General features: G+C 39.3%; 3 protein-coding genes across 3 annotated transcripts; 2 read left to right on the top strand and 1 right to left on the bottom strand.

Annotated features, from left to right (window-relative positions):
* Positions 1–65: 65 nt before the first annotated feature.
* On the bottom strand, positions 66–5,543 carry MONOS_999 (uncharacterized protein). The gene is made up of 2 exons (XM_067880538.1): positions 5,381–5,543; positions 66–5,249 (listed from the first exon to the last, which is right to left on the bottom strand). Exons 1-2 carry the CDS (start codon positions 5,495–5,497, stop codon positions 1,008–1,010), a joined length of 4,359 nt encoding a protein of 1,452 aa, XP_067736063.1. The 5' UTR covers positions 5,498–5,543; the 3' UTR covers positions 66–1,007.
* Positions 5,544–7,674: 2,131 nt separating this feature from the next.
* On the top strand, positions 7,675–10,380 carry MONOS_998 (uncharacterized protein; the record flags this gene model as incomplete). Its single annotated transcript, XM_067880527.1, has 1 exon — positions 7,675–10,380. The coding sequence occupies one exon, from the start codon at positions 7,675–7,677 to the stop codon at positions 10,378–10,380; it is 2,706 nt and encodes a 901-aa protein (XP_067736062.1).
* Positions 10,381–10,911: 531 nt separating this feature from the next.
* On the top strand, positions 10,912–18,543 carry MONOS_997 (uncharacterized protein; the record flags this gene model as incomplete). Its single annotated transcript, XM_067880516.1, has 1 exon — positions 10,912–18,543. One exon carries the CDS (start codon positions 10,912–10,914, stop codon positions 18,541–18,543), a length of 7,632 nt encoding a protein of 2,543 aa, XP_067736061.1.
* Positions 18,544–19,069: the final 526 nt, after the last annotated feature.

Here is a 19,069-nt window from a genome sequence, read left to right as displayed (position 1 = left end):
TGCTTTTTTACGAAGCTTGTAAGCAAATGCTCAGACTTCTTTTTTATGACATATTAGTCGCTACAGAATAGATTTGGGATTATTTGAACAATGATCCGAAATTATAAGATGAATAAATAAAGAAATAATAAAAATGCAATCTCTGAAAGCGTCTCGTTTCAGCTACAAAGCAAAAATCCAAATAAAGCATCACTGGAAGTGAGCAAGAATAATATTCAGCCGACTCATATTCTCAACAACACGAGCCAGACTTAAATGTTCGACATCTGATAGACAAATATCACTCATAAAAAGAAATACCAACTAGAAATGTAAACATCAGACGACAAAGTGTATCAAAGAAAAAAATAAAGTTTTTTATATTGAAAAGATAACAATTGAGAAACTAACAGTACATATATAATTAACAATGAAAAAGAAAGAAAGGAATATAAATGTCTCATAATGGATCTAACATTTAATCACAAGCTCCAAAAATTACAAAAAAGACAGACTTTCACAATAAAATTGAAATGCTTAAAAAAAGAATGGAGTTGGCTCTTTTCGGAGCAACTCTGCAAAACATTACATAAACGAGAAAATACACATTTCATATGACTGCACAAAATAAGATGCAATGAAGACAATCATCTAAAAAGTGCTATAAAAACTATCACAAAAAGCATTAAGACTTTGACGAAATAAAAATCAAAAGCAACTTCATAATAAATAATCTGTTACAATTGTGAGAAAAACTCAAAATATGAAATTAAAAAAAAGTGTTTCAAATATCAAAATAATAAATATTTTATAAACAAAATTACAAATTCACAACTTTCAATTCTTTTACTGAGGTCCCTTCTATTTCATTTGGGCATGCAACTTATTTTGCAACAATAAATTGAATTCCTCAAAATAACATTGACTGCTAATTAACAAATATCATTGCACACATTAACACGAAGATTTTTTTTAGATTCTTTTTTGATTTTTTTGAATTCAATGATTTTGTGGTTCATTTCTTCAACTCATAAACGTTCTCTTCCTCTTTCTCTGTTTTTTCCAATTTGTTCTCCATTCCTTCCTTTGAATGAGCTTTCCATCTTCTCCATCTTCTCCATCTTCTCCTTTCTCGCTCTTTCTTCCATTTCTGCTCTGAGCTCTTCCCGAAAGCGCTCTCGAATGAAAGTCGCCATTTTCCTCTTTTCTTTTTCTGGTGACTGTTTTTCTGTTTCAGCCAGCCCTCTTTCCAGCTTCTGTTGAACAAGCTCATTTTCCTCCTCTTTCCCTGTCTTTTCTGTTTTCTGTATTCCTCTTTGTTTGTTTCTGCCTTTCTTTTCACTTTTTCTTTCGATGGCATCAAACTGCAATGAAAGTGTGTTTTTGAGTGCTTTGTATTCTTCCTCGCGAAATGGCATCGAACGTCGCAGTGATCCTGCTTTTCTGTCGAACGCATTTTGGTTTTCGGGACTAGAAGAACGAGAAATATGAGAAGGCAGAGAAGAGTAGGCAGAAGGAGACGTGTGATATGATGAAAGAGAAGGCGATGGCATCTTTGGAGAAAACCTTGTTGATGTTGCGTTTGTGCTAATCGAAGGCAAAACATCTGAATGTGAATGGGAATGCGTCTCTGTTGCAGTTCTTGAATCCTCTTTGAATGAAGACGAATCGAAGGACTTTGACAAATAAGGCGATGGGTCAGATTGCTGCAGATGATCAGATGGCATTTTAACAGAAGCTTTGGACTTGGTATCAAACAAATAAGTATTTGAAGACAGATTAGCTGTGTCCACATGAAGAAGTGGAGGATTGAACGAAGAAAAACTTCGCTTCTTCTTCTTCATTTCTGGCGATAATCGATTTGGATGCATCGGAAATGGAGTGTGTTGAGACAGCATCTGATTCGTATGGAGTTGATTGCTGTTAGAAATGTGTGATTTTATTGACTTGTGGCTGTGTGACAGATCAGCAGATGAGCTGTCTGGAAGAGAAAGTGACATAAACAATGCTCTCTGTGGCTGCCTTCTCTTTGAGAATACAAATGTCGGCTCTTCTGAACTCTTCGGCTCTTTCGTGTTGAACGTTTGATCTTCAGAAGTCCCATCAAGACTGTTCATGGTAAGCTCATTATCAACTTCATCAATTCCTTCGCTTTCAAATGGAATTGAAGTCATTTTATGCTGTCTCTGTTCATCTGGCAACTTCCGCTTCTTCGACTTTTTCTTCAGCACAAACCCAGATGCAGCCGATGCGCTTGCTGGATAAGACGATGCAACCGAGACACTTCGAAGCATTTTGTTGTCTGCTGGCTGCAAATGGAAGACAGGCGAAGTGCTGCGAGAATGCGGTGAATGCGACGAATGCTGTGAATGCATTGAATGGCGGGTGAAGGCAGACAAATACTGAGAAGTCCCCGCCGATGCAGAGGAGCCTGTTTGCATCAGCACATCTCCTCCTTTTGCGAGCGAAACCGGCGGAAAGAACGCGGATGACGAGGCAGTGGGCAGAAGATGCTGCAAATGGGGCAATTGAGACAGATGAGGCAGATGGGGTTGATGAGGAAGATGAGGCTGATGTGTGCTGCTGATGCTAAACAGAGGAAGATTGACAGAAGAGGAAGAAGAAGTTGCTGTTGAAAGACAACGCGGAAAGCGTCCTTTTGTGTTTGGGCGAAGGAAAAAGGGGGTGTCTTTGGGATGAGCGAAGTTGTGTGTGTTTTTGGAAGAAGGCGGAAGAATGAGAGAGGAATGGAGGGCAAACATGTTGGCAGCAGAGGAAGAGGGAAAAGACGAAAGATGGCCAAAAGAAGACAAAGTAGAAGAAGCAGCAGCAGATGAATAATAAGAAGAAGAATATGAAGAGGAAGAATACGAAGAGGAAGAAAATACTCCATCATTCGATAAATCGCGTGCGTTGCTGTCATCGTGCGTGCAGTCAGCAGCAGCCAACACGCAGCTTTTGGCAGAAGGAGCGATGAGACGAGAAGACGAGGCGACAGACGACGGCCGGCGGCGGAGTGGCGGAAGAGCTCTTTTTGCGACTTTTGCAGAATGCTCTGCGAAGCCATTGGGAACAGAAGAGTTTCTGGGGGACTTTTGCAGAGGAATGGCAGGCGATGAAGAAGAAGGCAGGCCGACTGGCACAGGCGAAGTGGAAAGTTGAGGGCTTTGTGGAGAGGGAGAAGGAGAAGGGGAGAGTGACGTGAAAGTTGTGTGAATGTCTGATGGAAGAGGAGGAGAAGTCGAAAGCGGAGGAAGAAAACAAGACTTGTGCTCGGGCGAAGACAGAACATCTCTGTTTGTGCTGTCATTTGAGGCAGATGCAACCAAAGAGGCTGGCAGAATTGCTGGAGATTCATTTTTTGAGTGGTTGGCAGATGAATAATCCAGCAAAGAACGCAGCTGTGTCTTCTGAGCTTTCGATGAAGAAACATCAAACAATGAAGACGGAACAGAATTGACTGTGGTTGATGAACTGGAAGATGCAGAAGATGCAGAAGAAGAAGGAGAACTAGAAACAATAGCAGAAGTTGCATTTGAGACATCAGAAGATGTTTGAGAAGGAAGAGAAGTGGCAAAGGAAGAAGTTGATTTGGCAGAAGAAGCTGATGGCTGAGTCTCTGTTACAATTGTTGACTGTTCTGACTGAGCAGAATAAAAAGAAGGAAGAAGAAGATGACGATGAACTGTGAATTGTGTGTCTGTAGAATTAAGAGAAGGAGCAGAAGGCGCTACAGAATTCCCATTTGAAGCAGACTGCAGCTGATCCGATGAAGAATCAGGATCATTTTCATTGATTGAGTACATGCCGATTGAGCCATTCTGTTCGTCAAGCCTTCTCCGCCCGAAGTCAAGGAGTGATTTTGCCGGCTGGAAAGCAGAGAACTGAGAAGGCAGCGACAAGTTGCTCAGCGACAGGGATGCCTGTGCGAGTGCTGATGAAGGAGAGAGGCTGTTTGCTGGTCTGTCAGCGACTGAAGGAGTGATGGGCATTGCACACACAAAGGAGTCGCAGTACTTTGGACTGGCAAACGGAGACAGGCCTCTTGAAGCACAGATGCTGCTGGAGTCAGGCGTCGATGAAGAAGATGAAGCAGATGAAGCAGATGCATTAGAGATGTGGGAATAATTACTCAAAGGAGAAGGCGAAGGAGATGGGGAAGGAGAAGGGGATGGAGATGGGAAGGGTGAAGGAGAACGAGAAGATGATGAAGAAGAAATGACATGCCCGTTGGCTGGACACAACAAACCAGATGCAGGTGAATAAGCATTTAGAGGAGATTGGCTTTGAGGTGTTATCTGATTGGATGCTTCTTCAGGCATCTCTGTGTGAAGTGCGAGTGACAAAGAATTCTGATACTCTTCCTGCTGATCTTGTGACACCATCTGCGAAAGCAGCGACCGAATACCGTTTTTGTATTTGGTTGAAGTCTGATTGTTGTTCAATGGAAACGTATTCATATCGATTTTATGTTGGCCCATTGATGAAATAGTTGTAATGTTCGCACTTGTCACATTTGGGAGTTGATCCACTGTCTGAAATTGACCTATTTTTTCGTTAGTGTTCATGTCCAAATTGACTTTTATTCGATCTTTTGACTTGCATCGCATCTTTTGCAATCCAGCAATCACAACTTTTCGTTTGTTCTCCTCCATTAGTTTCTCTTTTTCCTTCGCTCTTCTGTCGTTCATCTCTTTGTTTGAGATCATCGGAAGCATTGCATGATATTGAGGTACCACAAAAGGATTTTGTTGTAAAGACAACTTATTACGGGCTCCAATAGCCGTGACACGCCCAAAAGAAACAGAAGGAAAAAGAGTTTCCTGCGTCAAGGTATTCCGCAGACGCATTTGTAAAATTAAAGGATCCGTTTGAGTACCAAAAAATAATTCATTTCCTCTTTTTTCCACTTTCTCATTTAAGCATTCAAACGACTCTTTTTCCATTTTTTTAAGTCTTTCTTTTATTTCTTTTTCTATTTTTTCATTTTCTTCAATTTCTTTTTGTTGAGATAATCTAATGCTTTCGCTTCTTTTTAAATTCACTCCAAGGACTTGTTGCATAAAAGCAGATGGAACCATTGTATCAAAGGAGCGTCCAAAAAATTTAGTTTCTGTTCCAGCTCCTTCATTTCCTTGCTTCATATCAGATAAAAACACTGGACGCTTTGATGATTCTATGATAGATTCTTGCGATGATGGAAGAATATTATTTCGAAACTCAGATGAAGTTTGTTCACTCGGTGCTGCAAGTGAATTTTGACAGATATTCTTTTTTTTTTTCAATAAATAACAAATGAATGACAGTTCAAAAAACAAAAATAAAAACATTCATAAACAAATTTACACATAAAAAACAAACAGAAAAAAATTAAAACTTTAATAAAAAACACTTTACAAACAGAGTTTCCAAAAGCAGAAATCATTTGACTTTCACGCCGCTTCATTCGTGATAGCATTATTGGTTTTTTTATGGTTGAAACCCCAACCGAAGATGTCTCTAGAGGCACTTCAGACATCAATATCAGCAAATAATTTCTATTGCAAAGACAATTTACATGTTAATGGGTATGTTTTTTTCTTGAAGAAATATCAAAAGAAACTTCTTTTATTTCTTCAAAAATTGTCATTATCAACAAAAAAAAATTTATCTTGTTGATAATATATTTATTCACAAAAAACATTAAGAAAATAAAATGAATATCAATTCATATCACATTTTTATGAAAAAAATAAAAAAAACTTAATCTTTTGGTAAGAGGGTACATAGCGACCGGTGTAAAATTTATCTAAAAGAAGAATTATTGACCTTGAAAAACCCATTTTCAAATGTTAAAATTCGCAGATAGGAGAAATATTCGATTAAAAACTTAAAATTTTTAGTATTTACAAAGCAGGAGTTATTTAAAATAAGTGATCAAACCCCTAAGATATATTAGAGAGATTGTTTTTATTAGGTTTTTATTGGAAATAAAGATTTTCCTATTGTCAATGTGTTTATTATAGTTATGTTAACATTAACTTTTAATTTAATCAACAGATTAGGGTTTTTTTATTTAAGGTGGGGAAGTTAGCAAAATTAAAATTACTGTTGGATTTAAAAAAATAGGTTTTCTCAGCTTTGAATCACTGTTATACGAAAATCACTTTCGAAATATCATAATTGCATTAATTGAAAATTGCACAAATAAATAAAAACAAGTCAATCGATTTTTTTTACCGGTCGTTATCTGCCCACTTACCAATCTTTTTCACAGATTTCAGTATATTGAAGTTGACAATGAAAATGAAAAAGGACTCTTTTAATTGTGAAATATAATTTTTTTTCGAAATGAATTCATTTGAACTTTTTTGTGCTATAGCGAGTTATTTTATTTATTCGTTCGGCGTTCAAAACGACACTTCAATGGCTCACTGCGAAATAACTGGAGATTGCACTGTGAGCCAATCGCCAAATGCTCAGAAGCAAAACTCGATTAATTGCAAGCCTCTTAAGAATTATATGAATGATGCCTTATATGATTCAATTTTTGAGGGAAAAAATTATTTGCGCATGCACTACGGTTGCACAATTTCTTCGACATTCAATTTAAATAATGCATCGTCATTGTATGTTTTTGTTGAGCTTCGTCAGCTCGAATACAGTGCTCTATTTATCTGCTCATCTTCATCGTCGCTATTTATTAAAAACTGTGCACTTTGTTTGTCTGGTTCATCGGAAATTAGCCCAATAACAGCTGACGATGGAGAAATTATGCTTCATAATACAAGTTTGTCTATCTATACTCCAACCGCGGTTCCTCAAATTGCAAGAGGAAATTCGGTTTACCCTAATGGATTCTGGTCATTGGAAATTGCGGGATGCCATTTTTCAGACATGGTTGTGATGCCATGTTTCGTTCAAAGCGAGACTTGTTCCTGTATTTCTGTAACAGATTCGAAATTCCAAAATTTGTCAAATCCCATTTGTCATGACATACTTCATTGTTCTTTAAAATCGAGTGCTTTTTGTCATACAGCGACTATACGCAGCTGTTCGTTCTCCAGAGTTTGCGATGTGTATTATGGAGGGATTCTTCAATCAATAAATCAGCCGTTTGCTGCATTGTCTTCATTCAACAGTACTTTCGTATCTTGCCATCGCTTGTCCAATGAGCAATATTCTGGAACTGAAGAAAATCCAATATCCCCAAGGAGGAAAGTTTTGGGTAAAGGAGAGCATTCATTTGTTTGGTGTGAATGGAAAAATGCATCACCAGATGAATTTGGAGGTGCTATCTTCATATCATACGGTGGATCATCGATGAATATTTCTCATTGTTTATTTGAAAACATAAATATAATAAAGGTCGGAAAAAACAACCACGGTGGGGCTTTATATCTTGCAAATTTGGAAAATGCACTTGTAGATTCATCAAATTTTAGTATATGCAGCGCGAGCCAAGGGGGAGCCATATGCAGCGTTGATCATATGAAAAATGAACAATACAAAGATCTTATTTTTTATAATTGCTCAATTTCACATTCTTATGGAATGGTGTGTTACTTACGTCCGAAATCTCTTCAATCATCGGGAACCTTCATTTTTTCAAACTCTCGTTTTGTGAAAAATTGGGCTGGAAATTCTTCTGGTTGCATATATTTTAATTATGCTTTGCCAAGTGTAAACCTTTCAGCACTTTTGATCACAGAAAATATGTTTATCTTGAACACAGTGAATGGAATATTTACAAATTCAACAATTTTAGGAGGAGCAGGAATAAACTTCAGTGGACTTTCGGAACAAGCTGTTCAGACCCAATTGATAAGATATTGTTTTTTCCATCAAAATGAAGCGAAGAACGGAATGGGAAATGATGTGAAAATAAATGGAGGTGGAGTTAATTCTAATCCTTTTTTTGAATCATATTCAACGACAACAGAGAAGCGAGTTTGGTACAACGGCACAGCGGATAGCGAAGTATACAACGGATGGCTTCCTGTAAAGGTGATGCTTCTGACTCGATATGTCCATGAGAGTGGAAACGATTTGGATGAGCTTTGTGGATTGAACGACTCTATTCCATGCAAAACGATTGAACACGCATTTGGAAAGGTGAGGGACGATGTCGAGTGTAAAGTTATGCTGCTTGAATCAGCCTTTGCTCCTTCTTCTGTGCTATCCATCAACAGCAATAAAGTCAAAGTGATTGGAAATGGAACAGACAAATCAGTCATCAGAACAAGCATTCTGTCAAGTCCTGCTACGCTGTTCTCCATCAATACAGGTGCTTTGAGTGTCTTCTCATTGACGATTGACCACAACACCGAAACAGAAACAGTTGGGATATTATCTATTTCTGGTTCATCTGGGAAAGCTCACCTGAAGCATCTTCTCATCACTTCGGTGAGAGCTCAGCCCACTTCTTTCAATAATCCATTGTTTGACATTGCTTTCGGAAGCATTTCAATTGATTCCTGTATTGTATCTTCTTTGAAAATAAATACTCAATTCATCAAAGCTCCAATTTCATCTTTTTCCGAGATATCAAATACACGCTTCACAGAGGTCATTCGAAGCTCTGGAAATGGAGGAGTGATTGAATGCAACCCTGCAAATGAGGAATCATTGAAGTTGAACAACATCTCTTTTGATAGGTGCAAGTGCGAGAATGGAAATGGAGGATGCCTTTCCATTATAATGCAACCTGGCTCAAAAATGAGACTTGGAGAAATTGATTCGCTGACTTTTACCGACTGTGGTGCACAGGGAACAAGCAACAACGGATACGGGGGTGCAATTTACCTAAAATTGGAAAGCTCTGCATGTGATTTTGTCTTTGACAAGATGACATTCGCCAACTGCAGTGCTTCGCAATTCGGCAACAACATTTTTATTGAGGCAGCGAATTTCAGCCAAGTGATCAATGCAGAGCGGCTGAAGTTCAGCCCTCAACTGAATGTACTCACTGATCTGTGTGGATACGAAAATAACAATCATTCGTTTGCGATTCCTCTTGTACTTTATCTCCGAAGCAAACCGAGCGAGTTTTATGTTGGAAATACAAATAAAAGAGATTGGTATATGTGTGGATTTGCTGACGAGCAATGCTCAACTGTCGATTATGTTCTCTTGCAACACAAAACATCAAGTGGTGTATCAATTGCTGTTGATGGAAGTTCCACTCTTTCACGAGAGATATCTCTGTCTGAAGGCACTACAAGTGTTCGAGGGATTAGAGCTCAGACACAGTTCATCGTAAACGATAATTCGACAAAAAATCAAGATGGGATGATTGTTAGCAGAGCAACAACTTCTTTTTCGAGCATCAAGTTTTATCTGCCGAGTTCGCTATCTGGAAGGGAAGCTCTATTTCTGGTACAGTCAGGATCTTTCTTGTCTGAGCAGTGTGCACTGATGCTTATGTCAGGCACAACGTTGTCTTGCAGCTTTATAATTTGCATGGGTGGAACAAGTACAGTGAAATCGCTTATGATGAAAGGGTTCAGCCTTTTAGAAGCACCGCTGATGATTTCACACACGAACGGGCAGCTAAACATTGATCTTTGCAACATTTCGAATACAACTGCCGCATCAAACGAAGGAATAATTGAATGCACAAACGGAGGTTCACTGACTCTTCAGAATTCGACAATGGAAGGAATTGTATGTGACAACAAGGCAGCTATAACGATTGAAAATGGAAAAACAGTGAAAATGGAAAAAATCAACATGAAATCCATTGAACTCGCAAACGGAAATGGAAGCGCAGTGAATATTGTGATGAATACAGGAAATGTTGTTGAGATTAGTGAGGCAACATTTTACAATTGTTTGGCTTGCTCTGGTTGTGGAGGAGGGATATATGCTTCGTTTGCTGGAAGCGGAAAGCTGAGCATCGGAAAAGATGGAACGCTCACATCGTTTTCAAAGTGTGGAGCAAGTGATACAAGAACTCAATGCGGATACGGGGGAGGGTTGTTTGTGAAGGCTGCTGGTCAGTTCAATGATTATTATATATCTTCAATCAATTTTACGAGCGGCGTTGAAAAAAATTATGCAGCGAAAGGAGGAAACAACATGTTTTTTGATGATACAAATTTGGCAGATTTGATGAATTCTGGAAAAGTGAATTCTTTCATCTCAACAAATGCAGCAGAATACGATGATGCAATGGGATTCGAAAATGGCAATGAAGATTATGCAATTCCTCTAGCTCTTTATTTAATTGATCCATTCCCTCTACCAGCAGTGGTTGGAGGAAACAACAAGAGAGACTTCAGTGGATGTGGTCATTCCGGCTATCCCTGCTCCACAATTGCATTCGTAGCAAATCTTCGCTTTTCTTCATTGAATAAAGATATCATTCTCGATCCTTCATTTGTTTGGAGCGAAGAGATAGGAATGAGTGTTTGCCAATAGAAAGTCAAATGTGCCCAAAAAAATACTAGAATTGCTGTTTCTCCGCCACCCCTTACAGATTCATCTTCTTTAATAACAGTCACTCAGCCAGCGACAATAACAAATATCACTTTTGTTTTGCCATTATCGCTCAACTCCAGAACATCATTCATTCAGTGCAACGGAAATAGCCTAACATTAAACAGTTGCGGACTTTCTATAACTAATTCAGAAGAAAGCAACGAAATCAATTTCAGCTTTACAAAAATTAGTGGTGGAACATTTGTTGCAAATGGTTTTGTTGTTGTTGCAGAAACAAACCAAATTACGTTTTTAATAAGTCCGTTTTTATTAGAGGGGGGAAGCTCATTCACGTTGCAGAGCTGCGAATTCAACGGAATAACCGTAAAAAATGGAAATGGGGGACTGTTCAGTGCATATGGGAATAGAGGAAGCTGTGAGATTGTGATTGACGGATGCCAGATAAGTTCATCATGTAAAGACGGAAACGAGCTGAAAGGAGGAGCTTTGTTTATCCAGAAACATGGGAATATGAACATTGCTGTGAAGAACACCAGATTCAGCAGCTGTAATGCGCCAAGCAGCGAAGAATTAAACAGAGGAAGAGGATTAGGAGGAGGGATATATCTGCATATTTCAGATAATAATGGAGTTTATTCGCTTAAAAACCTGACGTTCTTTGAATGCAATGCATGGAAAGGAAACAGCATATTTGTGGATGCCAACAACTTGGCTGAAGCAGTTCGAGCAGATAACTTCCAAATATCTTGGAGGGAGATGGACAAAACAGATTTGATGGGATATGAACGAGTCTCCTGTAATAGAGACTATGCGATTCCTTTGGCTGCATTTCTAACTTCATTTTCAGGAAGCGGATATGTTGGGGGTGAGGAAGATGGAGGATACGATCACTCAGGATGCGGATTTCAATTTGCACCTTGCCATTCAATTGGCAGACTTGTTGAATTGAGATTTGAATCAGTGCAAGAGCATGGTGTTGTTGTGGTTCTTCCATCGTTTCAGCTGGACAGCTTCACAAGGCTTGCCTCGTGTTCTGTTTCAATTTTGGCAACAACAAAAGGCACATCAATTTTTGTCTGCAGCAACGGAAGCGTGGAAGGGGATGGATTGATTGAGACAGCAGCAGATGTTTCGATTTCGAATATCACTTTTTCAATGCCTTCGAGCTTCGTTGAAACACCTCGATTATGTCTGATTCTGTGCCAGCGATTATCTTTGAGTATTGCTAATTGCTCAGCGACAAGGCAAATAGAAAGCGAGGCAATCGAATTCAGCATTTTTTGTGCAACAGGAGGCGAAGTACATTTAACTGAATTTGAGCTGAAAAGAATTGATTTTGGAGAAGTTACAGCAGTCGAGCTGAGCGGACAAGGAACATCTTTATTTGTAGTAGGATGCACTTTTGAAGCGGTTGAGAGTCTGTCACATGATGGACTGATTCACTTGACTGGTGAATCTTCAGCCGATATCAAGAAGCTAACAGTCAATGGCTCAGCACTGGAAAGTGGCAGTGTTATTTCTTTTGGGGAAGGAAATGGAATGAAAATTGCATCAAGCGAATTGTCGAACGTGACTCGAAACAACGGGAATGGCTCAGTCTTTTCGGGAGTTGTTGGGCAAGGAAAGCGAGTGGAGATCAGCAACTGTGCGTTTTCAAAAGATATGTGCCAAGGAGAGGTTCCGTTTGGCGGGATGGGGGCATTGAATGTGTCGGATGGAGGAGAGCTGATTTTCACTCAGAACAGAGTGGAGAGCTGCACAGCACTGGGAGCACAGGGATATGGAGGAGGGCTGCACCTGAAATTCGATGCAAATGCACAGTATTCTATGAAGTCAAACACTTTCACAGGAAATCTTGCTTCAAAGGGAAACGACTTATTACTGCTTTGCGGGAATCCAGAAGCGCTGATCAAAGAAGATCTGTGGTTTGGGACAATCGACGAGCTGAACACGCCTGAGCCAAATTTCTGGGTTATGGACTCGGTCGAAAGCACAGAAATTGATTACTCGATCAAGAAATATCTGTTTTCTGGAACAGGAGATATCATCTTTGTTGAGGCAGGAAAAAGCACTTTGCCGAACTGTGGAAGCGATGCGAATCCATGCGATCGATTGGAAGTTGGTGTTGGCAACCTGAAAGAGAACCAAACGACTGTCCAGATCAATAACCACAACTGGGTTTCTGGAGAGATGAGAAGAGTTGGTAAATCACTCACAATCCGCGGAGTTGCTTCTAAATCAGAACTGAGAATAGAAAGCAAGGGTTTCTTCAATGTGGTTGATGGCCTCACACCGACAGTGCTTCTACTCAACAGACTGATTTTCAAACTTCCTTCATCTCCGGCAGAAGGCAATGTTGGACTCATTCAAATGAATGGAGGACGAGTTACAATATTGAATTGTGAGTTTGGAGGGAGCGATGGCTCTGTAGAAGCTGGAAAGCTTTGGATCGTTGTTGGAGAAGGAGGAGAGGCGCATCTTGAGAGTGTATCATTTTCTTATCAGACTTTTCTATTGAGCTTCGGAATTGCTCGTTTGGAGAGAGGGAAAATGTCCATCAACAATCTGAATGCGTCTCACATAACATCTGAAGGAGATGGATTGATCAAGAAAATTGAAGGTGAAAGCTTTGAAGCTAAGGCAGCAAATATCACCGATTGCTCCGCTTCTAATGGAGGGATATTTATTCTGAAGAATGTGGAGCAGGCATCAATTTCTGGAGGATGCGAGTTTTTGAGATGCAAATCGAACAACAGCGATGGAGGTGTTGCCAAATGTGAGCTTGCCTTCGAGAACAGATTTGATATGGAAAACGTTGTAATCAGTGAATGTGAAGCCAATGAGACATGCGGAAGAGGAGGAGGCATTTTTCTTTATTTGAGTGACGATTCCTCAAACAACTTCAAATTGGGAGAGATGGAGTTCATGGAAAATAATGCTTGGTGCGGGAGGGATTTGTTTGTCAGCTGTTCTGATCTGAACCAAACAGTGAGCAAGAGTCGCTTCATTTTTGATTTATTTGATGAAAATGAGGTGTCTGCAGTGGATATGAAAGGCATTGACAAAAGATTTGATGGCGAAGCAATTGATCTACTTCTATTTCTGGTGAAATACGAATCGGATGAGGTGTTTATCGATAAAAATGGCTTTGATATGATTGGGTGTGGCAGTTTGAACTTTCCCTGCTCGTCTTTTTGGAGAGGTGTGAAAAACGCTAATTTGAATTCTTCAAATAGAATTATATGGATTTGCTCAAACGCAATCATTCAAGACGAATTTGATTTATCAAATTTCGAAGTCAAGTCCTCTGTCCCTGAAGAGCACGCAAAGTTTGATTTTGCTTCTGAAATACTTGGTTCCGGCTCTTTTTCTGCAATCATCACAAATTCGAAGAATCTTCAATTTTTCCTTGTTGATTTCGTGTTGCCGTTGGGATTCAGCACCAATCGTAAAGTTCTGATATCTTCTTCTCCTGAAAATGGGATGCTTCATTTGATTGATTGTGCATTTTCAGCGAGGCAACAAGGCACGCTTTCATATTCTCTGATTTCTGTGAATGGAGGAACATTTTCGCTGATTCGTTGTACAATTGAAGATGTGAAGTTTGATTTCACGCCGATTTCTGCTTCTTCTTCTTCGGCTGTAATTGAAGCATGCAATATTTCTGGGGTCAAAACAGAGAATGGGGCAGAAGGTGGAGCTCTTCGAATCTCGTTGAAAGCAGAGCAGCAATTAATAATCAACAAAACAACAGGAAAGAACTGTGAATGCTCATCGACAATTGGAAAAGGAGGTTTTCTTTTTGTTGACAGCACAGATTCAGAAAGCTCCACTCCTTTTGTTTTTGATGCAATCACTTTGGAAGCCAACAAGGCGAGAATTGGGGAGCATATTTACATTTTGTCGAATGATTTGAATGCAACAGTAAAATCATCTTCATTTATGTTTGATTATTCTTCAATGGAAAATGCAACAAATTTGTTCGTGGGGAGTGACGATACATTCAACAATGCCAACCTATTCAGATTTCTTGAGGGTTATTCGAATTCCCAAATATATGTCTCTTCACTTGGCTTTGATGTGAAGAGATGTGGAAGTGCAGACGATCCATGCTTTTCTTTCTGGAAAGGGATGCAGCAGATTGATGGAAGCGAGACAAAAAAGGAGATAATAATTCACTACAAGACAGTTTTGAAGGACAGCTTTGTTCTTTCGAACTTCAAGATATGCTCTGGAACATCAACTGAAGCGGAAGCCAGCCATTCGACGTTGGCTGTGAACCAAGAGGAGCCAGCAGAAGGCAAAGGATTGATAAGAAATAGCAAGACGCTGACATTTTCGTGGATAATTCTTTCGCAGGAGTTTATTTGTGAAAATGGAGAGAAAGTCATTGTGAAAAATGAAGAAGGCACTTTGTCTTTTGAAGAATGTTGGTTTTCTTCAACAAGCACGGATAATACGGCTCAAAACTGTGTGTTTGTGGAGATGGCCAAAGGAAAACTGAATGTTGATAATCTGAAGGTGGAGAGAGTCCACACAAAACGAGGCATTTTCGATGTATTTGGCAAATGTGAATGCAGAATGAACAAAATGAATGTTCTTTCATCCACAATTGAGAGCGGAAGCATAATTAACCTAAAGGATACAGTGAAGGCAACAAAACGCAATATGAAAACAATGATAAATATAAATGAATCGACATTCTTTTCGGTTTCAAGGACTGATAATGGATCGTGTGTTTGCACCAGCGATTGCATTAACAGCGATACTGAAATAATTGTGAAAAATTCCTCGATCGATTCGTGCAAAGCTCTTTTATCTGAGAAAGGAGGTTCATTTTTCTCTTTGCTGAGCTCAGATGGTTCACTGAAAGTGGAAGAGACACGAATTGCTCAATGCTCTTGCTCCACTGCTCGCGGAAGAGGAGGCGGAGAATATTTGGAGTTTTTGCAAAGAGGAGAATTGCTGTTTCTGTTAAAAAATGTGACATTTTCTGGAAACGAGGCATTTATTGGAAGAGACATTTTCATTGAATGCACAAACATCTCGAACCAAATCAACGAGACACAATTTGTAATGGATTTGAGGGCAGATTCTTTCATCCGTCTCAATGCAATTTATGGGATTGACCCAACGCTCTCCGAGCCTGTTGATCTGATGGATCTAATCACGATATACCAGTCTGCTACGATTGTGGTTTCGAACATATTCGAAAATGGTGGAGCAAATGACAGGCAGTGTGGTACAAACACCCATCCTTGCTTATCCCTTGGATATGGCATTGGCCACCTTGTGGGAGATTTCCTGAGGATTGTGGCCATTGATGAACAAAGTGAGATTGAGAAGGAAATTGAGATAAATGATATCACCATCCAATCGAAGAGCTTCACAAAAGCTAAGCTAATTGTTTTATCTGCTATTCCTGCTGTTGGCCCAGCATTGATTAAAGCTGCAGGAAGAAATCGCCTGGAGTCAGTTGAGTTCCAATTTGCAGACTCATTTTCTTCAAATCATGAGGCCATTCTGGAAATAGATGAAGGCAGCATGTTGGTCTCTGATGTTGCATTTAAATCAGGGAATGTCAATTCAAAAGCTTCTTTTAATGAGCTCATCCGGATGGAAGGCGGAATGCTGTTGATCAGCCAAGTCTCCGTAGAAAGAATAGACATAACGACTTTGTTCACATTCAAAAGAGGAACGTGCCAATTCCGTTCAGTTTCTATTGTGGATGTGGCTTCACTTCAAGATCTGTTTGTTGTGTTGTGTGAAGACGTCTTGATGAAGGAAGTGACAATCAGCAACACAACCAGTCAGATGAGCATTATCTGTTTGGATGGAGCTGAGAACAAAGAGCAGAACATCTCAATGAGTGCTTCTTTATCCGAATGTTTAATTTTGAATGTTTCATGCAAAGGAGATACGCCAATTGTTTGTATCAACAATAGGAGAAATGTGAATATCTCAAATTGTGAAATAGGCAATTCCTCATCAAAAGTTGAGAAAGGGAAAATCATATCCTTGCTTTCTTGCTCTGAAATTTTAATGGATTCATGCATTTTCAGTGGGAATTTAGAAAATTCAAAAGAAAATCAAATGAGTAAGAATAAAACAGATGTTTGTAGATGGAATGGATCTCTTACTGATATGGAAGATAGCTCAGTGATAATGAAAGACTCAACAATCTCAAATTCATCAGAGGGTGGACTTTCTATGTGCAGAGGAAGAGTAACAATTGAAATGGGAATATTCAATGACAATAATCCATTTATTGACGAGTATCCTTCAGCAAGGAGAAACATCATTTGTTCAGATTCTGCTTCGTTGACCATTTCCAGCTTGAAAGGAGGAGATGGAGCGAAAGAAAATTCTTCTCTTTGGATTCTGAATGAAGGCTGCGAATTAGATGGGATAGCAGCTGAGCGAATTTCTCCGTTTTTCATTCCCATTTTGGATTCGGCAAGAATGGAAAAAGAAGAAGATACAACAAAGATTGACTTCAAGGGATCGTTGCTTCTTCCGTGCAATCTTTCGTTCCAGCTTGTGGTGGCCATTGACGATGAAAAGTCGATCACAATATTTGATTTTAATGAGGATTCATTTGCATCAGAAACATATGTCTTCTCTTCCATCAATTCAGATTTTACTGATTCAGCTCCCAAAGAAGCAGAGATTTCAGTGAGAATTCTGTTTGGAAGGCTGGATGCTCCTTCCTTCACTTCGATGGCTGTTTTGAGGAACAGAAGCGAACCAGAATCAAAAAGAGATGAAATGATTGCTGAAGGAGGAAACGAAGGAAAATCGTCGTGGGCGCTGATTGTGATTGTTATGTTGGCTGTGTTGTTTTTAATTGTCCTCATTGTATCAATTGTGGTAACTCTTCGATGGATGAATTCAAAGAGAAGAACAAAAGAATTAGAAGAGATCGTAAACGACACAGTGAAGAAGGATCCGAAAGCGTTTGAAATGGTGACGATGGAGATGTCTCCCGAGGAGCAGTGGAGGAGAGCAGAGAGGGAGGCAGAGAAGAAGAATGAAGAGAGGATGAAGAAGAGAATATATGAGACGAATATGGAACATTCAGAGTCATCAGAGCATTTGTTGAGTGAGAGTGGCTCAACAGAATACATCCTTGGAAGAGATTCAGACAAGATTCCTCAATGGATGCTCGAGAAGGTTGAGGAAGAAGAGATAAGGAAGAGAACGCCATCACCATCAATCTCATCCACTTCAACCACAGACACTTCAGACACAGAATCCACATTTGTTCGCATGGAAGATGCGTGCCCAACCACTTCATCGATGTCGAATCTGGTGGATGCAATGGCCTGTTCGTCTCCTCATGAGAAATTGATTGTGGACTTGAGAGATTCTTTGTTCATGCTGCTTCATGGAAGGAATGAGAAGAAGGAGATGGCTATCGGCACTCTGGAGGAGCGGGTGATGACTGGTGCTCAGATCCTGTTCTGGGTGGCCAATCTTGCTCTCCACTCCTTTGACGAAATGGAAAATCCTCTCCAATCACTGGCAAATCTGAGTCCTCACATTGTTCTTTTCTCAGAGCACATGGTTATCTGCATTGCCCTCCACTCCGACTGCTCATCAGACTCCGACACTTCCTCCATTTCGTCAACATCCACCGTTGTCACATCTTCCTCTGATGTTTCTGTGAAGAGCGAGAGATTCACAAACTCGCCTCCACCTTCATCTGCCTTTGAGGATGAGGATGATCTCAGGAAGGAGTGCATGCGGTGGAAGGCGCCTGAGCTGCTGATGAACAAGAAGATGGGAGCAACGAAGAAGTCGGTTGTGTTCTCGATCGGGATGATGCTGTGGGAGTGCTTGACGCTGCAGATCCCGTTTGGAGAGTATGAGCCGATAATCGCTGGGCAGAAAATACTGAATGGAGAAAGACCAAACATGGATGTTCTTCAAGATTGCTATTTGAAGAGAATGTTGAAGAGTTGCTTCTCTGAGGCATCAATTGATCGACCATCGCTCAATGATTTGAAGCGAGAGTTTATCAAGTATTTTCCTGCAGGCTCAACAATTCCGACTGTAACAGATGCGATAATCTCTGTGATTATGCATGGAGCTAATGGAGAGATGGGATCGAGGCGTATACTTTCTGTAAGCTACAAATAAAGTGTGAATATGAATATTGAAAACGAAAAAAAATGAAGTTAATACACACACCTATTACAGAATTTTGTGTTTGTTAGATAAGATTTTGTTTTGTTTATTTGAAAATAGACTAAAGTTAAAACAATTGAAGTTTTGGAAAATCGTTTTCAATTTATCTATATGTATTTCAAATCATTGTGTATTTAGTTCATATTCATATTTATTTTGTTTAACAATTTTTAATAGTTTTTTGTAAATTACTTTTTGAATTTTTTTTTCCATTTTTTTTTTCTATTTTTTTTTTTTTTAAGAAATGTGTGATGCTTATGTTTTAACCTTCTGTATAAATTGATTATCTTTCTAACAGCTCTTCATTTAGTTGGTTAAAAATGAAATTTTATCATTTCTAATGATTATTTAATGGTATTAATGTGCTTTTTTAAAGATCAATATGTGTTTGTTGAAAGTTTCACATTGCATTGATTACCATTATCTTTGATTGCTTATAGTTTCTTTATGTAACAAATAATAACGCTTTTGTGAAAAC

This window comes from Monocercomonoides exilis, assembly GCF_001643675.1.
Source record: "Monocercomonoides exilis strain PA203 chromosome Unknown scaffold2-2631571, whole genome shotgun sequence".
NCBI classification, from domain to species: Eukaryota; Preaxostyla; order Oxymonadida; family Polymastigidae; genus Monocercomonoides; species Monocercomonoides exilis.
This window is presented reverse-complemented; position numbering and strand designations above follow the sequence as displayed.

What these genes read in the sequence shown, in the direction of transcription:
- MONOS_999 (XM_067880538.1), bottom strand. Translation starts at nt 5,497, where the DNA reads ATGTCTGAAGTGCCTCTAGAGACATCTTCGGTTGGGGTTTCAACCATA. An exon ending in TTTCTGCTTTTGGAAACTCT is followed by an intron (nt 5,250 to 5,380) that starts GTTTGTAAAGTG and finishes AAAAAAAAAAAG; the next exon opens with AATATCTGTCAAAATTCACT.